Here is a 10550-nt window from a genome sequence, read left to right as displayed (position 1 = left end):
ATATGGATTTGGTTCTCAATTTATTTATTAACAAAAATTTATATTTGCGTGATACTTGAATCTTTTTAAAAAGATTCTGTAACTAGAACGAGGCTTAGTATTTAACTTGTACAAATTCACTTATTTGGCGTTGTTTTGTAAATTAATTATAAAGCAACAAGTAACTTCTACTGAATACAAAGCCCATACTTAGTGTAGAGTTTTATTTACCTTTAAACCAAAAATAGGAGACGCGGAAGTCAAGATAGGCAGTTCCTTTGGTGTTTGGTCATATTCGTTAGAACCGAAAAATACTTTTTGCAATGGGCGCATCTATACGGTTTTTCCCCCGTGTGGATGCGGATGTGAATTTTCAAATCTGAAGCGCGGTAAAAAGCCTTTGAACAGAATTCGCACTTGTGAGGTTTCTCCCCAGTGTGCAACAGGATGTGGCGCCTTAGATACGATGCATTCGTAAAGGACTTGTCGCATTGGCTACACGTGTGCGCCTTCTCGTCGCTGTGGGTCAGCTTGTGCGCATTGAAATGATATATATAGCGAAAGGACTTTGAACATTGCTCACACTTGTGAGGTCGCTCCTTGGAGTGGGATAAAACGTGGACACGCAGGGAATAGGGACGGGCATACGAGTTGGGGCACTCCGGACACTGGTACGGGCGAATCTTTGCGTGACTTAGTAGATGACGACTGCAACCAGAGGAAAACGGATATATCTTGGGACACTCGGGGCATTTGAAAGCCCGGTTTGGAGCAGTTGATGGTGGAGGTCTATCGGTTGAATCTTCTGCGTGGCTTAAAATATGTTCCTTATGCTGCTTTGCATACGCAAAAGTCTTAGGACACTGGGAACACTTGTAACGTTTCCCATGGGATTGGATGTGTAACCTATAGGAGTCCTTGTCCTTCAGATATTTCGGGCAGTAGTTACATTTGTAGGGCATGTAAGTAGTGCTATATGGTTGTGATGGATGCAAATTAGCTTTCGGCTCGATCTCAGCTTGATTCAATGAATGTGGCTTAAAATGCGTTCTGGAAGGATTACTGGATTTGTGGCGCCGTTTATCCTGATGCGTTTGGGCAGATGGGGGGTCATAGTCATCCTCTTCGTAATTGTCTTGTTCAGAGTTGCTAAAATCTGAGCCAGAAAACTTCGATTCTTGGCTACCGTCATCATCTCCCGAATGGGTTAGAATGTGTTGACTAAACTGCGAGGCTTCCGCAAATGATTTTGTGCACATGGAACACTTGAAGCGTAGTCCTCCCCGAGAAGGTAAGTCCGGAATAATAGGGGTTGTATGTAGATCCAATGTTGTTGAAATATAGTTGGGGAGACTGGATTGATTAACTTCATCAAGTTCTATCCTGCAGATGCCTTCCTCGAATGGATCGTTTGATGCTTTGCCGACTGCTTCTAGAAATAGCGCATCGTCCACAGGCTCGTTTTCTATTCGCGATTTCTCGCATTTGATTTTATAGATCTGCTCCTCTTCAAACTTTGGAATGAATCCGAATGCCACCCGAGCGTCTTCCAAGCAAGTTGAGCAGATGCTTTCCGGAAGACAGTCGCCTTTCGCCACTTGGTAGCCACACCACCGGGTAATCATATCCGCAATGGAAATTTCTGGGTACAGTGTACCATCGAATATGTTGATCATGTCTCCTTCCTGCTGAAGGCAAACCCGGCAAACCGCATCCTCCTCCATTTTTCTAAACAAATAAATGCAACTTAATTTAAGGCTGTGCTATTTATTGGTTATTACTTAATTTCCAATGTACTTTAATTTCAAGTTACCATCAATCCAGCGTGACCATGATTTAACTATAATAACAATCCCTAAAATGTTTAGAGTGGTAACAATGTTTTGGTATTTTTGATGGCTTGTTAATTTTTCCATTTCTTAGAATGCAGTTTAAGTTTGCTTGCAAAAGAAAGCGCTGCTCGTTTAAAAATGTGAATTTCACGCCTCTTCCAAGTTGCCAGGATGGAGAACGGTATAAGGGAAGATATACAGGACTATCCGTGGAGATAGTTGATCCCGAACAGGCGAAATCCCTGTACGACAATGGTTGTTTTGGCAAGGGAAGCAAATCTCGCGGAGGACCGGCAAGTGGAGACGAGGACGAAACTCTTCTCCTGGGAATGGAAGAGTCCTGTTTCCTGGCCCACTATTTGAATGTTCTAGACATAACCAACTCAGCCGGCTGCTTCATGGACTTCCACATGTTTGTGGAGGTCGCCAAAGAGCAAAATGATACATTCGTTGAGAACTTGGCCAGCTATGTGTATTTGAAGTCCAAGAATTGGGTTATCAAGAGTGGTATTAAGTTCGGCGGTGATTTTCGTAAGTTTTTGACCAGAGAGCTTAAAAATATATCCAATAATTTTCCGCCTTTAAGTTATCTACAAGCAAAGTCCACGCTTGTACCATGCCAGTTTTTTGGTCATTGTGCAAAAGCCTGGTGATTCGGATCACTATCAATCAAAGAACCTAAAAGGTGTCCAACGTGTAGCGGAAACTTCCGATAAGGATGTGCTGCTCCTGACTGTCCAACAACCTAAGAATATAAGCTGTCCCCGGAACTTGCAAGAAGCTACAGTAACAGAGACAATTGTGAGGCGTTTTAATTACTTAACCTTTGTACAAAGCAAACAACAATAAGGAACTACACAAGGATTCTACAACTTCTCCAGCCGGTGCTTCTTGGGTATGCCAGTGCTGCGATAGTCGGCGCGCTCCTGTAGATATATCTGCTTGCATTCCTCCTTGAAGGCTTCGTTTTGATACCACTGGGTGAGGCATTCCTTAAGGGCTGAGTTTTGCTTCCTGCAGGTGGCGACCATCAGAATACTGCTGGCCTTGCAGCACTCCTGGAAGTCGGCCACTTCCTTCGAGCAGAACTCCGTCTTGGCACGATCCCGCATTATCTTGGGTATCAGCACTTCGCGCTCCACCTTGCGCAACCTGGTATCATTTGGATCACCTGGCATGGGAGTATCAGTTAGTGTGCTGATTAAGTTGGATTACTTAGAGGACTCACCAAGTCCATGGGGATTGTGTGGATCCACGGCTGGTTGTTGTTCTAGGCTCATATTGTGTTAAAAATACTATTTATTTTGTGTAACAACTTTTAGTGTGACTGTTCCTAGTGCTTTGGAAAATACTAAGGACATAGAAATACCACAAAGATACTAAAATTAGATTCACCTAATGAGTTTTAAATAAACTAATTTTTAGTTCATTATTCGATTTGTTTAATAACATTGATATTATTAAATGGTCATCTTTACCATTAACCTTGACCGAATGGTCCCAAAACCAAAAGTAATGGACTAAATATATCTGTAAATTGATAGACCACCAATATGTATTAAATTAGCCAAAAATCCAGACGCATTTTATTACAAAACTGAGCATTTTTAATGCTTCCATCAAAACCTAACTAAGCGGCCAGGCTCGCAGCGCTGATTGGCTCTAAATCCCGCACACCATCCTTGTCCACCACGGCGACAGTGAAGTTCTTGAGGTTGACGACCAGGCGCTTCTGGATCTCGGCAATGCACTTCTTGAAGACATCGTAGGCCTCCGCCTGGGTTATGTTGGGGTGCCAGTAGCGATCGTAGATGCTGGACGCGAAGATCGCACCATAGCCATGACCGGCATAATTCACGGGCAGTGCATTGGCCAGATAGTCGATGAATGTGAGTTCCGGACCCTCGTTGGGATCGTACCTTTGGGGGGAGAAAACACATTAGGGACGGAAAGCAAATGGATTAACTGATCTCTAGATCCTTACCCGGCCACAAACATGAAGACTTGGTACGGCGTGCGACTGCGAAGATATTCGGCCAGATTCTTGCGCGTGAAATGCGCCGACGCATGTGGACTCAAATCGTAGCCATTGCGCATCTTGTACAGGGCTATGTTTTTCGAAACGAACTCGGTGAACTGCTCCGTGTCGCCCGATTCGCCAACGGTTGATATAAGCAGGTTATCGGACACCTTGTGGATTTTGTTCTGATCTGCAAAGGGATCCAAGGAGACTCGCGAAATGAGACCCTAGCCGCCAAGAAAATGAGCACCCTTTTGGCTTACCCTCTTTCATCACGATAATGGAGCGGGCGTGGGTGGTGTCTGCCGCCAGCATCACGAAGTCGGGACCCTTGATACCCAGTAGAGTCTCCATGTTGCAATTATACTTATACTTTCGGGTATACAACGAAAATTACAAGTTGTTTGTGAGTTGCCGAATGCGATGACAAGCAAGATAAATGCAGAGTGGCCGTAGGCGTGGCGGCTAAAAACCCGGAAAAATACTACCTGAAAAAATACTCCTTTTTTTTATTTTTTAAAATAATTATATATATTTTTGTTTATTTTTAATATATTTTAATTGTACTCCATTTAGGTGATATTCTATTTTTACAAGTTTGTTTAAAACTGTTTTGAACTTGGCTTATAACTAAAATGTCTTCATTTTAATAATAAGCCATTTTTGTATCCTTCAAATATATTAAAATAAGTACATTTTTGGAATGAAAATATAAAGAACTATAATTATTTTTAAATTTATTATTTTATATTTTAATTTCGCTTACACAACACTTGTTTGAATTTGCGGTATTACTTGGCCACACTGTTTCCTTGTTATCATTTCATTTCACAATTGGTTTACGGAATTCTAACTATAGCTAAGAGCCATGCAGGCACCTCCTCCGGAACACTGTCCTGGCTTGGAAAGCGAGCAGGCGGGCAAGGCCAGCGCCTGTGCGGGCTGCCCCAACCAAGGAGTATGCAGCGATCCCAACAAGAAACTCGAAGATCCCGGCAAGGCCTTGGTGGTCGAATCCATGAAAGATGTCAAGCACAAGCTGCTGATCCTGTCCGGAAAAGGAGGCGTGGGCAAGAGCACGGTGACCAGCTTGCTAACCCGCTATCTGGCCAGGAGTAATCCGGACAGCAACTTCGGCGTCCTTGATATCGACATTTGCGGTCCATCGCAACCGCGGTTGATGGGCGCCTTGGGGGAGAGTGTCCACCAGTCCGGGTACGGTTGGTCACCAGTGGGAATCGAAGACAATGTGTGTCTGATGTCCATCGGATTTCTTCTGGGCTCGGTGGATGATGCCATTATTTGGCGAGGCCCCAAAAAGAATGGCATGATCAGGCAGTTCTTGAGCGAGGTGGACTGGGGAAATCTGGATCTCCTGCTGTTGGACACACCGCCTGGCACATCCGATGAGCACCTGTCCGTTGTTTCCTACCTGAAAGACGACACTAACCCGGAGTCCCTGTGCGCCGTGATGGTGACCACCCCACAGGAGGTGTCACTGCTGGATGTGCGCAAGGAGATAAACTTTTGTAAAAAGCAAAATATCCCCATTGTGGGCGTGATCGAGAATATGAGCAGTTTCCGTTGCGGCAATTGTGGAAATAGCTCCGAAATCTTTCCAGCCAAAACAGGAGGAGCTGCTGCCATGTGCGCTGAAATGGGAATCCCGCTGTTGGGCTCTCTGCCCCTGGATCAACAGATAGCCAAAGCTTGCGATTCTGGCGAGGACATAACGGAGTTTAAAAACGTCACCACTGAGGCGCTGGACGGGATTTGCTCAAAGATTATTGCTAGTTTTAGTTAGGAATGTAATGAAACCACTCAGTTTTGTAATAAAGAAAAATGCCTGTTTTAATGTTTTATGTAACATATCAATTGTTAAGACCAATTCGCCTTAGGTCATAAAACTACGTCCCGGTCTCCACCAGCAATTAGATTATGAGGCAGTTTACAACATGCCCGTTTACGGGATAAGAAAACATTTTACAATATTATAGTAGGTTAGAGTTAAACATTTAGCATAGGTGGGGAAGTGGGCGGGCTAGCGAGGGACACATCCGTTGTTATTTTTTCCGTGGCAGTTGACGGTTCAGCAGCAACATCAGTGGCGGCCCTTTCCACATTTTCCGCGAATGTTGTGTTCCTTCCCGTACTTTCCAAGGGCGGCGCAAATGTCGTCTCCCTTCCCAACTCATTAATCAAGCGGATTATTTGTTCTGACGGCCGGTCTTGATTATCCTCTGTCTGGCTAACGTCTTGGTTCTCCGAAGCTATCGTGTTATCCTCCTCAATCGATCCACCAACTTGCTGACTGTTTGCGACCACCGGCTGTTGAGTGGGCAGCGCAGGCGGATAGTTTAACATAGTGATGCAGTCCGTACAATCGCTGACCTTGTATATGCCCACCAGGAAGTTAGCCAGCTCAAACATGTTAACACGAAGTGAAACAATTATGAACTGAGCGTTTTTCGTACGTTCCTAAGTGAATACAACAATTGGCGTTAAAATGTGAAAATAAGACAAGAACACACATATGGATATTTACCTTAATATAGTGCCCCACTATAGAAACATTCTTAAAATCCAGCGCCGCATCGATTTCGTCCATGAAGTACAGCGGAGATGGCTTGTAATAATGAAGGGCAAACACAAGTGCCAGTGACGAAAGTGTTTTCTCACCACCTGACAGATTCGAGATGTATTTCCAGCTTTTTTTCGGCGGTCGCACCGTAAAGTTCACGCCCTCGGTGAAGGGATCCATGGAGTCCACCAGCTCCAGTTCAGCATCACCGCCCAGAGTGATCATCTGGTACATTTCCTTTAGTTTCCTCGTTATGATGGTGAAGCCATCCATGAACTCCTTGTACCGTCGCTTGCGCACCTCCTCGTACTTGTCGCGCATCTCATTTCGCTTGGAGGTGATGTCTTCTAGCACACGGACGCGGTCGAGATAGACTAAGCGCTTTTCGTTGAACTCCTTAATGCATCCCAAGTTGGGCTTCTTTGTTTTCAGATCTTCCTCCAGCATAGTTTGCTTATATTGTAAGGCTTCCAGAGTCTCTGCCTCCAGTTCTTCATCGTTGAGTTCTTTGAGTGGCGCTAGTGGTTCGGTCTCTCCAGGAATATCGTTGAGCTTCAAAGGTGTCAGTTGAGCTTGCCATCCGGGAATGTCGGTCTTCACCTTGTTCATTTTTCCCGCTGCCGCTTGTAACTTAGTGTCTATTTCGATGCGCTCGATACTTCTTTTGTTCTCCTGCTTGGTGATCTCATCTATTTCTTTTTTTATATCGGAGGATTGCGATTTGGCGCCCTCAATGGACGCTTCCGATTCCTGGATTTCCTTTTCCAGTTCCTCTTTCTTTTCCTGAGCCTTTTGTCGATCCTCATTCAACAATTTCAATTTTTCTTCTGCAGCTTTTATGTTCTCACGAAGATTATTATTATTTCCAGTGATTTTCGTGATATTTCGATCTGCTGTGGCCAAGGCGACATTCAACGAGCGCACATTGGCAGCCAGCTTTTCGATCTGGTTGTTTACCTTCTTGATCTTGGCCTCTACCGGCTTGACATTTTCGTTTCTAAGGGTATCGTACTGGTTCTGGATTTCTTCGATTTGGCTGGAGACAGCCTGTTCAGCGAATTGAGCCTGTTCCAGCTCTTGCTTTGCTGCATCTATTTGCTCCTCCCGTTCCTTGACGGCCTTTTCGTCTGTTGTTTTCTGGAGCATTCGCTGGCGCTGCGCCTCGCATTGCTTCAGGTTGCTGGTCATCTGTTGCTCCAGGGAAGTAATGCTCACCGCCAGCCGCTTATATTCCGCCTCGTCACGCTGCAAGCCATTTTTCAGGGTTTGAATCTCGCGCTCAAGACTGCCCTGCTGCTCCTGGCAGTAATTGACGCGGGCCTGTAGCTCCTCCGCCTGAATTTGCATTTCTTCTAAAGCCTTTTGAGACATTTGCGAGCTGTCACCCGATTCTACCGTCTTGGTGCGCACCTGGGTGCCCATTTTACCGCGTATTGGACGATTGCCGCCACCAGACATGGTTCCCGTCATCTCGATCATCTCACCACGTAAGGTAACAACTCTGTAGCGTTCCCTGCCGTAGGCGATGCGGGTGCCCTGTTCTAGATCCTCGCCCACCAGTGTGTTCCGCAGGGCGAAAAAGAAAGCGGTTCTTACGCGGTCATCTTCAACCTTAACCAGATCGTACAATCTGGGAACGTTTTCTGGGCTGCAATAGCAAGTCGATGCTGTAAATACCAGACTTTTCCATTCACAAATGCTGTTACTTACGTATTTATCCTGGAGTTGGCTTCATGACGCAGGTGCTCAATCTTGTCCAACGTAATAAAGGTGGCTCTGCCCACATTGTACTCCTTTAGAGCACCAATGGCCGCCGATGCTGTATCATAGTTGTCCGTAACAATGTTGTCCAAGCGACCACAGGCAGTTGAAATAGCGATGTCGTACTTCGCATCTATGCCACCCAAGTCTCCCAGGCGCCCTAGAATACCAGGTATCTTTCCCTCTCTCTTCATACCCATGAGGAAGTCTAGGACCTTGTTATTGGAGCGCTGAGCCTGCATGACGGTAGACCTTTCATTAATCTGTCGGGAAAGGTATTTATTAATATAAATGATCAGGAAAACACATTAAAGAATGTAGATTAATATACATTACCTCTGTTCTTAGTTTGTTGCACTGCATGGATAGGTTGCGCTCCTCTTTCACCATTTTATCCACCTCCGCGGTCTTGCTGGCTATTTCGGTCTTCACGCGTGGAATGCTTTTTTTCAGCTCATCCACCCTTGTTACTTTCTCTTCGAGACTTTTCTGCGACTGCTCGTAAGAGCTCTTCAGCGTTTCATATTTCCTAGACTCAGTGGTCTCTGCCTGTTTAAGGATCTTGAGCTGCGACTCGAACACTTGCAGCTCTCCTTTGGCCGCATTGACCTTCTCCTTCAGGCCGACCAAATCGTCACTGAGCTTCAGGCGCTTCTCGGTAAGCGGTGCAGTGGTTTTACTTAACTCGGCCTGCTGCTTTTCAAGCTCCTCACTCAATGTCACCTTATTCTTTTCCAGGCTCTCCAATTTTTTGTTGGAGTCCTCGATCTCGCGCTGATTTTTCTCCGGCAATTTGTGCAGATCCTCCAGCTCCTTCTCGTTCTTTTCTATCTGGGTTTTGTCCTTCTTGCGCTGCTTGTTTGTGTTCTCCATTGTGCTTTGAATCTCAGTGTGGGCACTCTCTATAGTCACAAGTCTTTTTTTTAACTGTTCGCGCTTTTTCACTAAAGCTTCGTAGGCTCTGAAATTTGGTAATGTAATATTATGAAACACATCGCAGTGTTGGCGAAGTTAAGTACTCACTCAATTTCCTTTCGGATGATATTTTCCTTTTCGGCTCGCGATTCTTTTAGGGCAACTGTGCCCTCGTCGTGGGTTTTAAGCTCCTCCACACAGGCTTCGTGTTCCTGGGTGTACTGCTCCAGCTTGCTCTTTTTGATGCTGATGATCTTTTGGATGTGAAAGGATTTGGTGCGCACCAGCTCATTCTCCTTCTTCAGATAGTCGACGGCCTCATTGAAGGGCTGTTCCAGATCTTTCATCTCGCGCTCGGCCAGCTTGCAGCGGTTGTGCTTCTCTGTTCGGTCGTCTGTAAGTTGATCTACCCGTTGGTTAATCTGCTGCAGTGGGCGAATGTAGCGCTGGGTGCCGACAATATCCTCCAGGTATTCCAACATCCCAGTCTCATTTTCCGTTTGCCCCTTTGGCTTCATCATGGCAATGGACTCCACTTCCCCCTGCAGGATGAGAAAGCGATTGTGCTCCAGATCTACATGGTGCTTCTTGAGCAATTTAGCCACATCCTTGAGCTGGGCCCGCTTGTCGTTGATCTGGTAGTAGGAAGAGTTGTCTGACATGGCTGTGCGTTCGATGACAATACTAGAGTTCGGCACGTCCTCACATGTGCCGTTGCCCTTGTCGACGATCTGCTTGAAGTGGACGGCGACCGAACAGCTCCGAAGATTGGGGAAACTGGACGAGGAGTGGATCAAGGTCGAGACACGCTTGCAACGGATGCGATTGGCGCGGCAGCCAAACACAAACATCATGGAGTCGATCACGTTGCTCTTGCCGCTGCCGTTGGGTCCAATGATGGCAGTGAAGCTCTGATGGAACGGACCCAGCTCCACTTCGCCCGCATAGCTCTTGAAATTCCGATTCACAATCTTGGAGATGATCAGGCGCGGTCCGGTGCTCTCCATGGAGCAATGCGGCGGCACCGGTGGCGGAATGTATATGTCGCCGATGCGGGTGCCGCCCTCCTCGTCGTCGAAGATCAGTGCATCATCCAGTGCGTCCACGGCGGCGTCCTCCTCCTCCTGTTTCTGTTGGGCCCGCAATTGCTGCTGGGCAGTTAGCTGTGGTACCCGGAACTGACCGCTCTGCCGGGGTCCGCCAGCTGCCTTGGGCGTGCCCTTGCTGGGACGCGACTTCTGCATCGTGTGGTCGTCTCAGTAAATTCTCCGAGGGCAGTTATCCAGGAATGATCCTCGAATAACAAAATTCAGTTTTCGGGCGCCAATGGAAATAGGACGCTACTCGCAGTGTGACCGTCTTGATATGTCCGAAAAATACTTCAATAGCACGGCGAGACAGCAAGACCGGTTGGCAGCTCCGCTGTTTGAATTTAAATTAAAAGTCGTTACGTCGGCGTTAA

The 10550-nt window shown here is 46.3% G+C and overlaps 6 protein-coding genes across 8 annotated transcripts; 2 read left to right on the top strand and 4 right to left on the bottom strand.

Moving 5' to 3' along the window:
* Positions 1-3: 3 nt before the first annotated feature.
* On the bottom strand, positions 4-1853 carry LOC6547233 (zinc finger protein 883). 3 transcript variants are annotated; one of them, XM_026980437.1, is made up of 2 exons: positions 1793-1853; positions 4-1707 (listed from the first exon to the last, which is right to left on the bottom strand). In XM_026980437.1, exon 2 carries the CDS (start codon positions 1701-1703, stop codon positions 240-242), a length of 1464 nt encoding a protein of 487 aa, XP_026836238.1. In that variant the 5' UTR covers positions 1704-1707; positions 1793-1853; the 3' UTR covers positions 4-239. The 3 variants fall into 3 exon arrangements, with proteins under 3 accessions (XP_026836238.1, XP_026836236.1, XP_026836237.1); XM_026980435.1 differs by having other exon boundaries at positions 1761-1843; XM_026980436.1 differs by having other exon boundaries at positions 1777-1839.
* Positions 1850-2675, top strand: LOC6547610 (tRNA-splicing endonuclease subunit Sen2-2). Its single transcript, XM_001976211.3, has 2 exons — positions 1850-2342; positions 2398-2675. The coding sequence occupies exons 1-2, from the start codon at positions 1904-1906 to the stop codon at positions 2658-2660; spliced, it is 702 nt and encodes a 233-aa protein (XP_001976247.1). The 5' UTR covers positions 1850-1903; the 3' UTR covers positions 2661-2675.
* Positions 2594-3188, bottom strand: LOC6547611 (COX assembly mitochondrial protein homolog). Its single transcript, XM_001976212.3, has 2 exons — positions 3040-3188; positions 2594-2982 (listed from the first exon to the last, which is right to left on the bottom strand). The coding sequence occupies exons 1-2, from the start codon at positions 3089-3091 to the stop codon at positions 2678-2680; spliced, it is 357 nt and encodes a 118-aa protein (XP_001976248.1). The 5' UTR covers positions 3092-3188; the 3' UTR covers positions 2594-2677.
* A 156-nt stretch (positions 3189-3344) lies between these two features.
* On the bottom strand, positions 3345-4316 carry LOC6547612 (probable proteasome subunit beta type-2). Its single transcript, XM_001976213.3, has 3 exons — positions 4095-4316; positions 3796-4021; positions 3345-3730 (listed from the first exon to the last, which is right to left on the bottom strand). The coding sequence occupies exons 1-3, from the start codon at positions 4183-4185 to the stop codon at positions 3442-3444; spliced, it is 606 nt and encodes a 201-aa protein (XP_001976249.1). The 5' UTR covers positions 4186-4316; the 3' UTR covers positions 3345-3441.
* Positions 4317-4604: 288 nt separating this feature from the next.
* On the top strand, positions 4605-5686 carry LOC6547613 (cytosolic Fe-S cluster assembly factor NUBP1 homolog). Its single transcript, XM_001976214.3, has one exon. The coding sequence runs from the start codon at positions 4700-4702 to the stop codon at positions 5633-5635; it is 936 nt and encodes a 311-aa protein (XP_001976250.1). The 5' UTR covers positions 4605-4699; the 3' UTR covers positions 5636-5686.
* Positions 5657-10473, bottom strand: LOC6547614 (structural maintenance of chromosomes protein 4). The gene is made up of 5 exons (XM_001976215.3): positions 9197-10473; positions 8510-9134; positions 8123-8436; positions 6377-8060; positions 5657-6309 (listed from the first exon to the last, which is right to left on the bottom strand). Exons 1-5 carry the CDS (start codon positions 10330-10332, stop codon positions 5839-5841), a joined length of 4230 nt encoding a protein of 1409 aa, XP_001976251.1. The 5' UTR covers positions 10333-10473; the 3' UTR covers positions 5657-5838.
* Positions 10474-10550: the final 77 nt, after the last annotated feature.

The sequence above is a fragment of the Drosophila erecta genome, unplaced genomic scaffold (genome assembly GCF_003286155.1).
Source record: "Drosophila erecta strain 14021-0224.00,06,07 unplaced genomic scaffold, DereRS2 tig00000092-arrow-pilon, whole genome shotgun sequence".
Lineage (NCBI taxonomy): Eukaryota > Metazoa > Arthropoda > Insecta > Diptera > Drosophilidae > Drosophila > Drosophila erecta.
This window is presented reverse-complemented; position numbering and strand designations above follow the sequence as displayed.